The sequence below is a fragment of the Sceloporus undulatus genome, chromosome 1 (assembly GCF_019175285.1).
Source record: "Sceloporus undulatus isolate JIND9_A2432 ecotype Alabama chromosome 1, SceUnd_v1.1, whole genome shotgun sequence".
Taxonomy (NCBI): Eukaryota; Metazoa; Chordata; class Lepidosauria; order Squamata; family Phrynosomatidae; genus Sceloporus; species Sceloporus undulatus.
In genome coordinates, this window is record NC_056522.1 from 126436601 (window position 1) to 126453022 (window position 16422).

At 38.8% G+C, this 16422-nt stretch overlaps 1 protein-coding gene across 1 annotated transcript in view; it reads right to left on the minus strand.

The window, feature by feature from the left end:
- Positions 1-16422, minus strand: part of CD109 (CD109 molecule) — a 96319-nt gene that overhangs the window by 57808 nt on the left and 22089 nt on the right. Inside the window, exons 3-5 of the mRNA XM_042446333.1 lie at positions 8346-8374; positions 5927-6157; positions 3581-3706 (exon numbers count right to left, since the gene is read on the minus strand). Of these exons, the coding sequence (XP_042302267.1) occupies positions 3581-3706; positions 5927-6157; positions 8346-8374 (386 nt within the window). The remainder of the gene's footprint in view (positions 1-3580; positions 3707-5926; positions 6158-8345; positions 8375-16422) is intronic.

Here is a 16422-nt window from a genome sequence, read left to right on the forward strand (position 1 = left end):
TAATTTCATGTTATTCACTGAGCAAAGTGCTGTGTTTCTTTATCTGAGAGATGTCATGGGATTTTTCTTGTTTTTACTTAAGCAGATGGACATGGGTTCCACCTCCAAATTGGCACTTAAGAGTGAAAACACAAAAATTGCATAATATCCTGCATTGGTTTTTGCTTTTTTAAAATGCAGATTTTTTTAAATGCAAGCATGTAATCTGTTTTATTTATCTTGTGCATGAGTGTTTTGTTTTGTTTTTGTTGTTTTTTGAAGTGAATATACATATTATATTTCTTACTGAGATCATCCAAATGCATGTAGGAAAATAACAAGACAGAATTTATCCTTAAAACCCCGTAACAACAACTGGAAAATAAATACAGTGAATATATGTATTAAATATAGAGGAGGTTTCTGTTGTGCTTACATCTGCTAACAACCTTCCATTAGGGTAATGGTCAGCTTCTATGTGAGCAGAATATCTGACTGCTGTTCGCTTTCCTGGCATGACTTCTCTAAATGTTGTTTGTCATTTTAGGTTTGTTTGATCAGCTGCTAGGTATTGCTATATGAAACAATTCATTCCCATTACTCACTACTGTGTACAAAAAGAAAAACACATGCTACTTCTCACAAAGTAGTAAAAGGAATGGGAAGTCGTTTCATTTCTTGTTTTGCCATTTTTTCCTATTACTTTCTGTTCCTTTTTTTAGGACCAAAAAGAGAAGAGCACAAAATTTGTGAACAATTTTTGACAAAATGCCTCTAAAAATGTTCTAAATTGTTTTTTAATTTTAAAAAAAAAAATTACTGTGTCTGTTTCAACACTTCTGAGTCTGTTAAAAATTACTAATCACACCAATAAAATAACTTTGCTCTTATACATTGCCTCACTTTTGGAATGTAACATTGTTGCATCCTCATTATCTCCCCCCCCCCCCCAGCAACTAGATACAGCTAATTGTGTTGCTTGCAACTAATTACTTCCAACTTCTGGAAATGCCCAATTTAGATTGATTCAGGGTGGACAATTTTCTGACATCCTACCAGGAGATATGCCCCGCAAATTGGACCTCAAGGAGCTGCACCTCCTCCTACTATCCACTTTTATTTTTCCTTCCACTGAAAAAATCCTCTTCACACCCTCTATGGCCATCATCATTGTCATTTTGGGAGGGCTGAACTATTTTTGGCTTAGGAGACCTTTTTTCAAAACCAGAAGTAAACAATGAACTTCAAGTTTTGAAAGGCAAAAAAAGCCCCATCCTGTACTAAAACGGCTTGTTGAAACATGTCAAAATTGCCTCCTGCCTACTAGAAAGCACAAGAAGTGTAATACACACACACACACACACACAGAGAGAGAGAGAGAGAGAGAGAGAGAGAGAGAGAGTAATATATAATATGTATATATAAAATAGAGATGAGGGCATTTTGCTCACAAGCATCTTAGATGAGCATGAATGCTCAAGGAACCGCTTATTCACAGGGGGGGAAATTCAGCACAAGGGTTCACTTCAAAATTCTACTATTCTTTTCCTTATGTATTTTCCAGTACTAAACATATCTTCCAAGTTTTAAGAATTTGCAGTGTATTTAACCATTGGTTAAATGAAAGATCATTTAAATATAAGGAGGAAGACTGGAAATTAGTCTAGCAATATTGTAAAGAAAGAAATATATAATGGGCAAAAAACACTCTCGGTGAATTGAAGTATATATTGTATATGGTTAATAATAAAGCCTTGGAAAATTTTATTAAATGAAGATGAGGGAAGCAAGATCATATTATTACCAGCTATAACAACTGATCAAAATATTTATCGTAATAGCTATAATAATAGATTCTATTAATAGAATTGATGATAGAATAAGTTGAAACAGAATATTAGGATATTTTGTTACAGGAAATCTTCTGGGTCTTTAATGTAGATCAAAAACAAATAAGTGTTTGGGGACATGTTAAAACAGCATGTAACTGAGGTAAAAGAAGGATGAACCAAGAGGATCCCGATAAAGTGGATACCGAAGACAAGCTTGAAGAAGACCAAGAGGAGGAAAAATGGGTAAAAGTGTTCACTATGATGTCTATTATGTTGATATATAATTTTTTTGAATATGTTTTTCTCTATATGTGAAATTATAATAAATATTATTTTTTAAAAAAATTACAGTGTATAAGAATCAGAACTATTATTTTGTTATGCAATGGATCTGGGAGAACAAAGAGGAACTGACTCACTCAGACAGTGTCTGAGTTTTTTAACACAGCTCAGATTGGTAATAACTCTGGCATCCAGCTTCCAAAAACACACTCTTGAATCTAGCCAAAAAAACAAACAAACCCACAGTTGCTAAGCTTAAATTGTCTTTGTTCAGTTCATTTTATTATTTGTTTCTGGCATGAAAAGATGGTGTAAGGTAAGGCATTCAACAGAATACAGTACATCAGTAGCTGAAAAAAAGTTCTTAACAAAATTAACTGAATTTGTTTTCCTAGTGCTAAAAGAGCTATGCTGTTGTTGTGTGCCTTTGTTTCCAACATATGGTGAACCTAAGGCAAAGGCAATGGCAAATCTCCTCTGAAGAAATCTTGCCAAGAAAACCCCATGATAAGTTTGCCATAAGTCAGAAACGTATTAAAGGCACATAACAACAACTACAAGGTGAATCTATGATGGGATTTTCTTGACACATGTCCTCAGAGGGGGTTTACCATTGCCATTGTCTGAGGCTGAGAGATGACACTGCCCAATGACACATGACCAAGCCAGGATTCAAACCCTAGTTATAGTTCAATGCTCTAATCACTTTGCCACACAGCCTCTCAAAAGAGCCATGCAGAACTGCCCACAAGATATGCCAGAAATTATAATACAGTGGGCCCTCTCCATACACGGGGATCCGTTCCAGATCCCCCAGCGTATGAGGAGAAATGTGTAAGCTCCACCCCCATTGGTTGCAATGGGGGAGCTCTTCCGCGTTCGGCGTGGTGCCATTCATTCCCCAGAGGCTTAACCTTCCATGTAAAGGTTAAAGCTGTGTATGGCACAGGCCCACATATGACACGGGCGCACTGTACAATCATCTCTTGCATACAAACCTTGGCCAGAAAACAATACTATAAATCCATACATTAGCTAAGTGAGAGTGGATGGATGAAGGCTGAAACCCACATGCAAACTCCATGCCAAAGCCAAAGGCAACCTTTTATTCTCCCCAATCAGGCCTAAGTGAAAATCTCAGACATGTGGCATGGGTCACTCCTGGCCAGTCACACTTCCCCCTACTTGGCCAGTATTTTGGACCAACTGGGAAGCCTGCAAAAATCCTGTGGTCGTCACAGAAGATTTTGCCAATGTTCAAAGAAAATGGCACCTTGTCACTGCTCACTCCAACCCCAACTCCCCTGGGCATGGAACACAACATTGTATTTTCAGTTATATTGATGCCATTCTTTGTAAGACACCATCTTTTCAAAATGAACTAATCCTAGAATGTGATCCAGCTCCACTAAAATCTAAGATAGTTTTATCACTGATTTTACTAATGCCATATTACATCCCTCCTGATGTTTTTTGTTAATACTCACATTTACTTCAACATGTAGACTCCAGTCACCCAAAACAGGATGTTTGGAGAGCTTAAATTGTTTGGCTATCTTGCCCAACTTTCCATTCTGTGTCATCCACTGCTGAATCAAATTGCGTCGAGGATCCTAACCAATAAAACAAACAAATAAATAAATAAATAAGCAATATGTTAAACTAAGAGTATATTATAATTCAAAGATATAGACCTGTTAGTCTGTGGAATCAGTATGTAAAGAGATCTTATAGCACCTTTGATACTAACAGAAATAAAGAAGTAGGCAGTATGAGCTTTCGTAGGTTTCAGTCTACTTTTTGACTATGACATCTGAGGAAGCAAACTAAAGCCTATAAAAGCTCATGCTGCCTACTTCTTTATGTCACTTAGTATAATATAATGACAGTAACAAATCCAGGAACACATGGAAAATACAGAATTATTTTATTACAGTGGTGCCTCGGGATACGAAATGATCGGGTTACGAAATTTCCGGGATACGAAAAAGTTGGATTGGCAAAAACTGTTTCGGGTTACGAAATATTTTTCGGGTTACGAAATTCATTTCGGCGCGAAATTCAAATGCTGCAAAGTGCAGCTATAGGCTTTCCAGTGCTAACGTAAAAGTGTTTCGGGTTACGAAATTTTCGGGTTACGAAAGGAATGGCGGAACGAATTAATTTCGTAACCCGAGGCACCACTGTACATTTTTTTAAGTGTTGAAACTATTTCAAGGAAATTAAGATTGTTTCAGCGGAAAACATCTGTACCAAAACTTCATCAGCACTAATATTTTATGACCTACAACAAATTACTGGTTATGTTCATTATTTAAGAATGTACTTATGAATTTTGTTAACACAGGCCCAAAACAGACAGGCAAAAAATCCTGCTTCCGAGAGGCTTGGTGGTATGGCAATCAAATGACGTACACCCCCAAGCCTCCCGGAAGCCACCATCAAGTCACCCCAACTTAGCAAAGCCACCCAGAAAAGGAGCGGTTTAAAAAAGCATCTTTTCAGAAGCTGCTTTGAAACAGCGGTGATGGGCTGGATTGAGATTGTGCACACATGCAGTTGCCACAGCTCCAGGGCAAGCAGCTCCTCAGCTGTTTGTTTTGGGCAGTCTGTTTTGCCCCAAAGTGAACAACTCACAAATGCATATTCTAATGCATGTATCGAGTCCAAATGCTGTTCCGTTTTGGAAGTAGGTTATTTAGCACTCGGAGTAATCTGTTTGAAAGCATGCTAAGCACAAACAATTCATTTAAAAGTTGGACGTATATGCTACAGTCTACACTCAGCCTGGCTGCCTTATATATTTAGCACAGAAGTGGCCAACTACATATGGGTGGAGCCAATTTTCACCCTCATGCTTGCCTGTAACCCGCATTGGCAGATTTGGCAATGAACCAGAAGTGACGTCACATTTCCAGTTAATGGTTCAGCCAGCAGCCAAGGATACTGTGGGGGCAGAAGCAAAACACCATATCTGTGGTCAGTCTTAGAATCATAGAATTGTAGAGTTGGAAGAGACCACAAGGGCCATCCAGTCCAACCCCCTGCCATGCAGGAAATCCCAATCAAAGCATCCCCGACAGATGGCCATCCAGCCTCTGTTTAAACACCTCCAAAGAAGGAAACTCCACTACACTCCGAGGGAGTGTGTTCCACTGTCTAACAACCCTTACTGTCAGGAAGTTCCTCCTAATGTTGAGGTGGAATCTCTCCTCCTGCAGCTTGCATCCATTGCTCCGGGTCCTAGTTTCTGGAGCAGCAGAAAACAAGCTTGCTCCCCCCTCAATATGACATCCCTTCAAATATTTAAACAGGGCTATCATATCACCTCTTAACCTTCTTTTTTCCAGGCTAAACATCCCCAGCTTCCTAAGCCTTGGCATGTCCTAGCTGGTTTTCAGGCAAAAGAGCACCTGAAAATGCCTGGGGGAAATGTTTTTTTTAAAACCTTTTGGAGTTGGGGGCTTCTGAGACAACAAAAATGGGCTTCAGAGGGTCACATGTGGCTGGCAGGCTACACTTCCCTCAGCCCTGATTTAGAGTATATTTTTCAATATACCTTTTCCTTCCTGGAATGCTAGAATGCAAAACACCATAGGTGGCATCTCCACACTCTGTAGGGGGCCTCTACTTCACCAAATAATTTCTAGTTTGTACTTAAGGTAAAGGTAAAGGTTTTCCCTTGACATGCATGTCTAGTCATAATTGACTGTAGGGAGCAGTGCTCATCTCCATTACTCAGCCAAAGAGCCAGCGTTGTCCAAAGACAACTCTGTGATCATGTGGCCAGCATGACTGCACAGAATGCTGAGTTTGTGTAAGTTTGTACTTACCCGAATATATATATTTACAGGTGTGTTGAATGGCTTAAGGTCAGGGTACAGAGTAACAATCCGTATTTTGACATCTTGCCCTGGTTTGTACACAGATTTATCCGTCTGCAGGAAGACTGAGAAGCTCTTATGTTCAAAGGAAAGGGTCGTGCGATTAGAAAACAAGAGCTGTCCTTCTGAATATCCCTTGACGAGTAAGTCGTAAGGACCAGGAGTACTATCAAAGGGAAGCTGGGGAAGGGAAAAAATGTTTATTTCTAACTGCTATTGGAGTTACAGAACAATAAAACAATAGACAATTAACACTTTTTAAAAAAAACATATTGTGGCTTCACACACACTCTGGAAGTAAACATGACCCAACTGAGAGTAGGGTTTCTTATAGTGAATAGTAGGGTTGTGAGGTTAATGCTAAATAACTGAAACTACAGTGACACAACCAAACTGTTTTATCACTTGCAAAAAGATATTAGTTGTTATTTGGGGGATATTGATTCTTTGCTATATATTATATGTTATGCTTGCATTCAAACATTCATCCATGACTTCATAAATCAAACTAAGCACCATGAATAAGGATTCCTACCTCCCCCATCCTTTTTCATCTCAAATAGATTCAACATAAGAGAGCCAGGTTTACCAGGGTTCCCCATTAAGTCTAAATCAGGCTTAGTGTGACTTAGCAAGCCAAGATAATAAGCCAGGATCAGATCTTAACTTATTGCCTTAGTCTGTTAGCTGACATTAAGCCAGAATTCAGCATCTTGAGCATAATGGCTTAAAGCAAATTAGGATCTCCATGTCAAAGTAGAAGAGGAGAGAGAGAACAGGATACACCCATAGTACTGGTACTTATAAACCATGTTTTATGAAGCTGTGGATGAATATCAAAACATGTTATATGTGAGCACATCAATTCAAAACCTACAGAAGGTGACATTCCTTGAAAAAAACATTTTACAATTCACACACACACAAACACACACAAATTGATTTCCATCTTCCATTACGTGGCAAAAGGAAATCATATTTCTTTTGTTCACCTGGAAATCAGATGCACACAGAGGCATACATTTCTATGAACTTTGTTTCCAAAGATGTCTTAGAGCCCTGATCTCAAGTTGACTTTCAGGAGAGTTGCCTTGCTGGAATACACCAACCGGTTGTTTCTTCAGGTAGCTCCTGGGGCCATTTAGGTTTCAACCCCCAAACCCCTGAACATAACAGATTTGTGAAAGAATTTTGCTAGGATAAACATGGCCCAACTGATTTTTTTTCCTGCACTGCAATATCCAGTGGATTCCACTGAGGAAGTCCTTGGTTTTTTTTTACTTTTTATTAAAAAAAAAATATCCTGACAATGAAATATCCCCATTCTTGTCCCTATGTTACAGATAGAACATAAGACTTCTCCCTCTCTCTTCCCCTCTCTCTTCCTCTTACACCTTTTTCCAGCATTCACTGCTACAACTTCCATTGTTCCCAGACCCCTACCACAAGCTAACTCATTACTAGAGACTTTTTGTCTCCCTCTCAGCTAATTTTTCTCTCTATCCCCCCCCCCCCCATCTCTGAAATAGCTCCCAAAAGTTAACTACTACATTGACTATTAGGATATCTTCTTAACAAGGAGTTAACTTTCTGAGGCACTCTACATTTCGTTCTCTTCCTCCTTATAAAGTCACTCCGCTAACCAAAAGCATGTGTCCAAAATTATTTGTACTGTGTTCCTATATATTTTGGTAAACGAGCTAGTTCCAGAAGTAGATTTGCCAAAAGGTATGTTCCTTGGCAAAGGAAACCAGAGCCTGAACCAGACAGTTATTTCAACTATAGGAGACCACAATGAATTTTAGTTACATGTCGACTCACCATTCAGCAACAGATTCAAAGGTCTACTCCAGTGAAGATTAACCAATAGGATTCATGAGAATGGGTGAACATATGCATCAGATGCTGATTATTTTGAGGCATGTGGCTTGGTTTGGTTTTTTAAAAAGCTGGCTTGAACCTAACATAAACCTGTTTCCAATAATTCTCAAACTTTTGTAAATTTTAGACTCTTACACACTTCTTTGTGACTAGAATAGAAAATCATAATCATAGAAGGAATATTAATTCAATATTCCTGTTGACTGCCATTATTTTCGCATACACTGCAAGCACTGTTTTAATTTCTTCTTTTACTTTACTTAAATCTCAGCACAAGTTGTCTCTCGTCTCCTAAGCTTTCTAAACTGTGTATGTAAACATTTTTATTTCAGTTTATAGATCCTTTGACCCAACTGATGTCCTTTCTCATTAGCAGTAAAAATGGTTTGGGTCATACATAAAAAGTGTCATTAGGATAAGCAAACAAAAGGACAGCATATATTCAGAAAATAACCAGTTTCTCACACTTTAGGGAAAGAATACTTACCGCTGGAAGAACAAGCGTCCCAAGGGAATCTATAAAAGGGGAGAGGTAAAAAATTAATCTACATTTTCCATATTTTGTGCCACACATTCTTCCAATCTATCAGATCCACTCTTGCAATCAACTTTTATTTGAAATCAGCATTCCAGCAATATTCTGTGAAACATATCTGTGTTCTTTTCTGTGTGTCAGCATTGGGGCCTCCTAGACTACCAATAAGCACACTTTCAGTAGGTGGAGGAAATTTCCATTGGACTTAATTCTGGCCTCATAAAAACAACAGCAAGCAGGAATTAGACAACTGAGGAAATACTTTAATGACATGTTCTTCCCTAAAATTATGCCCCATCATCATGAGGTGAATCAAGAGTACATATAGCTTGAGAGTGAGGAAATTAGGCCATTGCCCCTTCAAACTGCCCCCTAGGTGAAGATTTTTTCAGTCCCCCTATTTCTAGCACTGCCATAACACTAAAACTTAATTTGAGCATTTAGAAACACCTTAGGCATCAAAAGAAAATGGGCAGCTAAAGCATGGCATAGTACTGTAGTTTGAGCATTGGACTAGGATTGGAGACCAGAGTTCAACTCCTAGCTCAGCCAAGAATCCTACTGAGCGACCTCAGGGGAAGGCAATGGCAAACCACCTCTGAACAAATCTTGCCAAGAAAAACCAAGGATAGGTTTGCCTTAGGGTCTCCATAAGCTGGAAACTACTTGAAGACACACAACAAGAACAACAAGTTACCAAGGAATTGGGAACACAGCAAATATAAGAGTTTAAGGCATGAATTATTTTCAGTGTATTATTCACTCCATTGCTAAAAATTTGGGCTAAGAAGGAAGGTTTCACTGGGGGCACAATTTTTATGGGAGAGGACAATGCCTTCATTCCAGCCTCAGGCAGATTCATCCCTGAAGCAAGTTAGAAACTTCTGTCCAGGCTGCATAAGGAGAATATGCACATCTAATGCCCCCTCCATGCATTATACTCATGAAGGTGTTCCTATTCAGTGGTAGGGAAGAAGGTCATGCAGTGAGGCTAACCACATGAGATGTAATTCAAAGACATAGCCATGTAAGTCTGGATCAGTATGCAATGGGATCTTAAGTCTATGAAAGCTTTCTCTATCAACGTCTTGCCCTCTCTCAGTTAGTCTCAAAGGTGCTACAAGATCCCCGTGCATATGAGGTGTAGAGATACTTCTGCAAAACATCCATATTCAATGCAGTGATGCCATTAATTGCATGGACTCCCTTCAAAAGTTCAGAACAGGAAGGAGGCTCTGCTAGTTATTACATTCTCTGCCACGCTTGCTGCACAACAACTAAAGCCAACAGGAAATGGAGCCAGAATGTCAGAAAGTTAGGGAAGAGCGTCAACACAGGGCCTGCACAACCAAAATATGAGCTAAGTACTGAGGCTGTCATAATTCAGATATGTCGTCAGAAGGCACGACTCATTGGAAAAAACAATAATTCTAGGAAAGGTAGAGGAAAGTAGAAAGAGAGGAAAGCCACATGCTAGATAGATAAATTCTATCAAGGAGGTCACGGGTAAGAGTTTGCAAGAACTAACCAGAGGTATGGAGGACAGGGAGTTTTGGAGATGTCTCATCTATAGGGTCATCATGGGTTGAGATCAACTTGAGGGAAATTAACAACAGATTAAAACTTCGTACTGTATTGTTATAATGTGCTATATAAGTTGCCCCGGGGAAGCATTTCATGGAAAGGAAGGGTATAAATATTAAAATCCATGTTAATGTAAGACAATTAAAATACATGTTTCTCAAGTCAAGTGTTTCTTATTATGCAATTTAGAGTATGATACCAGTCTAAAGTCATTAAGTGATACACCCCATTTGCCAGATGAGGATATCCAAAAAGCTGGATCCATTATTTAATTTCATCTACGCAAAGCCCAACCTCTCAGAGAAGAGTGCCGCATGAAATAACATTCTTCTAGCCTTTAACAGCTAAGAGGCAAAAATGCAAGCACTTAGGAAAAAAGTGAAAGAGATAATTGATCCCTAAATCCCAATTACCTCACTCTCATGGACTAAACTGAATTCCCACGGACATGTAATAATGAGTAATTAGTATGTGTTTCTTTGAAATTCTATTCTTAAATTTCCATTTTGTTACACAAAGTATCTTCAGCAAAAAAAAAAAAAAAAAGTACAGCTTTGCAGGTGTAAACAAACCCTAAAGTAAAATCTCATGGTGACAGCAATTTTCCAATAGAATGAGCAGTCAGATTTTTATCACAATTTATATAATTAAATCACACTGTGATATAATTTAAATCTTTGCACACTCTCATGTTAACTGACTCATACCATCTACCTATAGAAGCCATCCTCAAGCTGATAACACTGCCAAATTTTAGCTTATGTCTCATTTGAGAGCATGTAGAAATGTGGTGGTGGGGGTTAATCATTCAAAATTATAGATACATTAATATTTGCCCATGTTTACTTACTCCACATTAAAATTCCATGGCTGACTTACCATCCATTTCCTATTTTCATAAAAATAAACAGCACTTTTGAAAAATGATGATACAACAGCCAAAAACTACAACTATTCACCTTTCACTGTGTTTTGAAATATTCCAGTATAGATACTATCACTAGTTTTGTTTAAAAAACATTAAATTTTGCAACAGAAATATTGCTTTGTAGCTAGTTCCTCATCAGCCATGTTGCAGATAATCACTGCAAAAATGCTAGGAGCTTCTCTGTGCATCTGTGATTTTTCAGTTTAACAATTTTCAAGGAAGGTAAAGCAGGAATGTTTCGCTCCTGAACCCAAAAGTAAGTGGTAAAGAATAAGTTATTTGTCTGACCACCTCCTCAAGCCAGACATTGTTTCTCTCTTTCTTCTTTCTAAGCAGAAGAAATATTATTGTCATATAATAACATTTGAAACTTGCTACTAGCTTATAATCTTTTCAACACAACCAATAAAAAAATGTAAGGATTAGGGTAACCTAAAATAATAAAATACAATGTCATTTCTAAAAACCCAGAACAATAAACACTAAGGAACAGCACAAGGGAATATGTAAGAAAGTCATAAAAACTAATGCATCTAACAGAAAAGAAAGGACTTTGAAACTCATTAGGATCCTTTAACCTCTAGCATCACAATTAAATCACAGATAAGAGATTCTGGAGTGAGCTAGCATTTAGCTTCAGCACCATAGGAATGGAGGGAAAGTTGGCAAAGCAGCCAGAAACCACTAGAAAGAGTTGAGGAGTTCTGTGTTTATGATGTCTGTACTCAAGACTATAGTTCTTTGAGTCCTTCCAGGGTAAAGAGGGACTATACAGAGAACAGCAATTTGTACACAACTGTATATAGATGTTGAGTGCTGCCAGGGAAGTGCCAGGGATTGCCATTTAAATTATTATGCTATGTACTGTGCTATGTATTTTGGATTTTGTACTCTGGATTCTTTATTTGTTTGTTTATTTATTTATTTTGTATAATATTGCTGTGATGTTTTTGATGGAAGATGTATTTTGTATTTTTGATGCCTTTGTGTTGTAATCTGCCTTGATTCTGTAAGGAAAAGGCAGAATATAAATAAATCATATTGTTGTTGTTGTTGTTATTATATGATTAAAGTAAAAAATACCTGGGAGATACAAACTACAAATAAATAAGGAAGCCTTACAAGCAAGAGGTGAGAACCCAAATGATTATCTTATCTATATCTTTTATATCCTTAATAAGATGGTTCAAAAGAGACAGTGAAAACCAAGTTATATGATTATATGTATTCTATTATTATACAGTGGGGCCCCATTATCCATGGACGTGCCATTTGCAGATTTAAGCATCCGCAAATGGCAAACCCATTGTTCCGAATGGCAGTGGATGCATGTGGCCACACTGCCATTAGGGACAGCCCCCACTGTCCCCAGTGGCAGCGTATGCATGCAGCCACATCACCATTAGTCCTTCCAGGGTAGCTAATAGTGGCGTGGCTGCGTGCATGTGCTGCCATTGGGTACAACAGGACTTGAGATCCTGGAGATTTTGTATCTGCAGGGTGGCCCAGAACAGATCCCCCATGGATACCAAGGTCCCACTGTTGTTGTTGTTGTTGTTGTTGTTGTTGTATGCCTGCAACTCATTTCTGATTTATGGCAACCCTAAGGGGACTCCCTCAAGGTCACCCAATGGGTTTCAATGACCCAGCAGGGAATTGAACCCTAATCTCTAAAGTAAAAGTCCAACATTCACATCAATTCACCACACTGGCTCATGATAATATGTGCAGATGAAGAAATGTAGAGGGAGGACCAGCAGAGCTAAATGTATTACTTGGGGCAAGGGAGCAGGTTAAGTAGAGCATGTATATGCACTGGAAAAGAACTTCTGGGCAAACTGGCCTGAGGGATAGCAGCACTCTTGAATCAGTAAATCTGATCATTTTATACCCACTTCAGCTAGCAACATCAGTTCTGAAAGGACAGCCATCATTGTACTCAACCAGAAAAAGTACTGTGTATACTCACATGTAAGTAGAAATTTTAATTAAAAAATTGACCCCAAAAACCTGAGCTGACCTATCCACAGGCCAATCTAAGTACTTTACTTTAACTCTTATTTTAAAAGGAACCATCTCCTGGTGAAAGGCAAAAGTGTAATTTGCCCTCGAAGCACTGACCCATCCTCAAAGCACTGACCCCCTCCTCTCTGCCCTCTCATCCATCCAGCCTTTAGAATCAGCACAAACAGTTATGCCTGCTGGAATTTTGTAAGTTCCTTCACATTGTTTTTCTTTGCTTCATCCTTTAGATCCTTTGTTACATGCCCCTACGTTTTACCATCAACTTATCTACACGTCATAGCAAAATCCCTAATTTTGGCTCCAAAACTTGCCCTTGACTGTCGTTGACTTATAGTCGAGGCATACAGTAGTTTTACAACAGCCTCCTCCAATCTGGCTCCCCCAGGCTTTATATTTCATCAGACAACATATTTTACTGAGGTGATGGGATGTATAGTCCAATGCAATTTGAGATCAGCAGCGAGAGGTTGTTCTAAATCCCCCACAGAAAAGTATGATTTAGCCTGCAATCTTATATACAAGCCATTGGAAACACTGAGGCCTCCATACTGGGACTTGAAACCAGCTAACAAGGCAAATAGTAAGGGATTACGGGAGCCTAACAGCTGGAGGACGAGGACCAAATGTTACTCGCCCCTACTGTACAAAACCTAATACAGTAGTAAGTACCATTGAACTCAGTAGGACTTAATTCTGAGCAGACATGTCAATAAGTGGTCTGTTAACTAGACATTTTGTGTGCTGGCTTCTAAATCTTTCCAAATTAAAGCACAAGGATATCCTTAAATCAATGAAGTGAAGCCAATAAAAGCATCAGTTTAAGCAGTTTGTGGATAATACCTTAACTGAATATTATTGTTTAAAACCAAATGGAACCATTAGACATTGCTTCTGCCAAGCATTTCATTTTACTGAAATACATTTTTGATCTGACACAGAAAAGGAAATTTTCACTTTACTTTTAACTACCCATGACAGTTTAAATATATCTGCTCAACCATAAACTACATTTTTGATAGAGTAATAAAAATTCAATGTAATATTCACGTACATACCGACCATGATGAAAGGTGCCTATGTGTTGGCTTTAGCTGAATGTATTTTTGGCTGCCTTTCTGACAGAAAAATATGTACATGCTGACACCAAAATCACCCAGTTACTTTCCAAAGTCATATCAACTTTCCTTATTAAGGGGGAAAGTAAAGGATGTATACCCAGCAACAGTCTTAAACTCTTTTTCAAAAGATTAACAGAGAAATAAGCAAAATGATAATTAGAATGAAACAGAGACCCCGCCCTATACACTTTGCAAAGAGTAAGACCACATGAGTCAGATTTAGGTTTCTAGAATTCAGTCCTAAGGACATTTTCTTTGTTTCTGTTTATTTGTATATTTTTTTTTTAATATAATAAAATAAGAGCCAGTCTGGTGTAGTGGTTTAAGTGCTGAACTCGAACATCAGGGCTCAAATCACCACTGGGCCATGGAAACCCACTGTGTGAGCCTGGGCAAGTTACACACACTCAGCCTCAGAGAAAGGCAATGAAACATCTCCTCTAAACAAAACTTGCTAAGAAAACTCCATGGTAGGTTCATGATAATTGCTCATCTTCCTTAGCAAATCAGCAGTGTCTTCAATACATGTGTGCTGGTTCCTTACTCCTCCTGGCTTCTGAAAACACAATTTTCTTACTTTGCAACCAAAGCGACTCTTTCTGTGAGCCACCTTGGGTCCCACTTCAGGAGAAAGGAAGCACATAAATAAAATACTGTGGGTACTATACAACCATCCCAACTAGCAGTCACTGGCAGCCTTGCCCTTCATGAACTCATCTACTCTCCTTTTAAAACAAGGCTGGGCAGCTGTACAGGAGCCAACTATTTTCAACCAAACACAGCACAAAAAAGGCTGCCTGAGTGTTTGGGGGTTATGAGAGGTGGAGAAAGGCAAACCACCATGTTTGCATGCTATTTAGGTCAGTTTTGAGGCTGAAAATCACTCAAAAACTGTGCTGAAAAATAAAATAAAATGGGGGGGGGGTCAAGACTTGGAGACTGTTAGGTGGCTTCAGTGCCAAACTTTACCCACCCATTTTAAAGCCAACTTGATTTTTAGAGGAGCTCAGAAACAGCTTTTTTTAAAAATGAACCAAAAGGAAATCACCAGTTTCATGCAGCTGGGTCTTGAACTGATTAAAAACATAAGACATTAAGACATTAAGAACTTCTAAGCTTGTCCAAGTCTGGGACTTTATTTTTTAAGCTCTATTATAATCTTGCTGGCCAAGTGGAAAATAATACTGTTCCCAAGTGAGTTTTTCCACATTCTCACTATTCTGCTTAATAATAAATCCTATCAAACATGAGCAAAATGTCATCCCAAATGATTCAATATATGGTTAATAATTATGTCCCAAAAGAACTTTGCTGACACTTGGCTGCAGAGACATTTTTCATAATTTATTAAATTTCAGATCATATGTGCTTAAAATAATGTCTCAAATTCTAAATATACAAAATTTATCACAGACCTATAAATGTTTACAAACTATGTCTATAGTTTCTCACAGCTACTAAATCAGCCACAATACCAAAACGCTTTTCAGAGGCAGCCCCCATGTAAAGCATGTCACATTAGTCTACGTGTAACCAGGTCATGTGTCAGACTGGACCACAGTGACACATGCATCAGCCAAATCCTGTTTGAACGAGTCATGCCAGACAAATCTAATCTCTTTCTTTGATAAAATTACCAGCTTGGTAGATGAAGGGAATGCTATGGATATAGTATACCTTGATTTCAGTAAGGCCTTTGACAAGGTTTCCCATGACATTCTTGCAAACAAGCTTGTAAAATCTGGACTAGACAAAGTAACTGTTACATGGATTTGTAACTGGTTGACCGGCCGAACGCAAAGGGTGCTCAACAATGGCTCCTTTTCATCCTGGAGAGAAGTGACCAGTGGGGTCCCACAGGGATCTGTCCTGGGCCCAGTGCTATTCAACATCTTTATCAATGACTTCGAGGACAGAATTGGGAGCATACTTATCAAATTTGCAGATGACACCAAATTAGGAGGAATAGCTAATACCCCAGAGGACAGGATCAAAATTCAAAATGACCTGAATAGACTAGAAAGCTGGGCCAAAGCTAACAAAATGAAATTCAACACGGAGAAATGTAAGGTATTGCACTTAGGGCGGAAAAATAAAATGCACAAATATAGGATTGGGGACACCTGGCTGAATGAAACTACTTGTGAAAGGAATCTAGGGCGGGTTACAAATCGCCATTAGGGACGTCCTGAGGACGTCCCAGTTTGAAAAAGGGGCGTCTCTTCTAGACGCCCCTTACCATATCACGGACTCAGTCCGTACAAAATGGCGGTGCCCTGTTCATACAGGCACCGCCATTTTGACGTAGCAGACACTCTGCGTCCGCACGTGGCACACCGGAAGTGACGCTGCGAGTGCGCCCTTTGGCACTTGC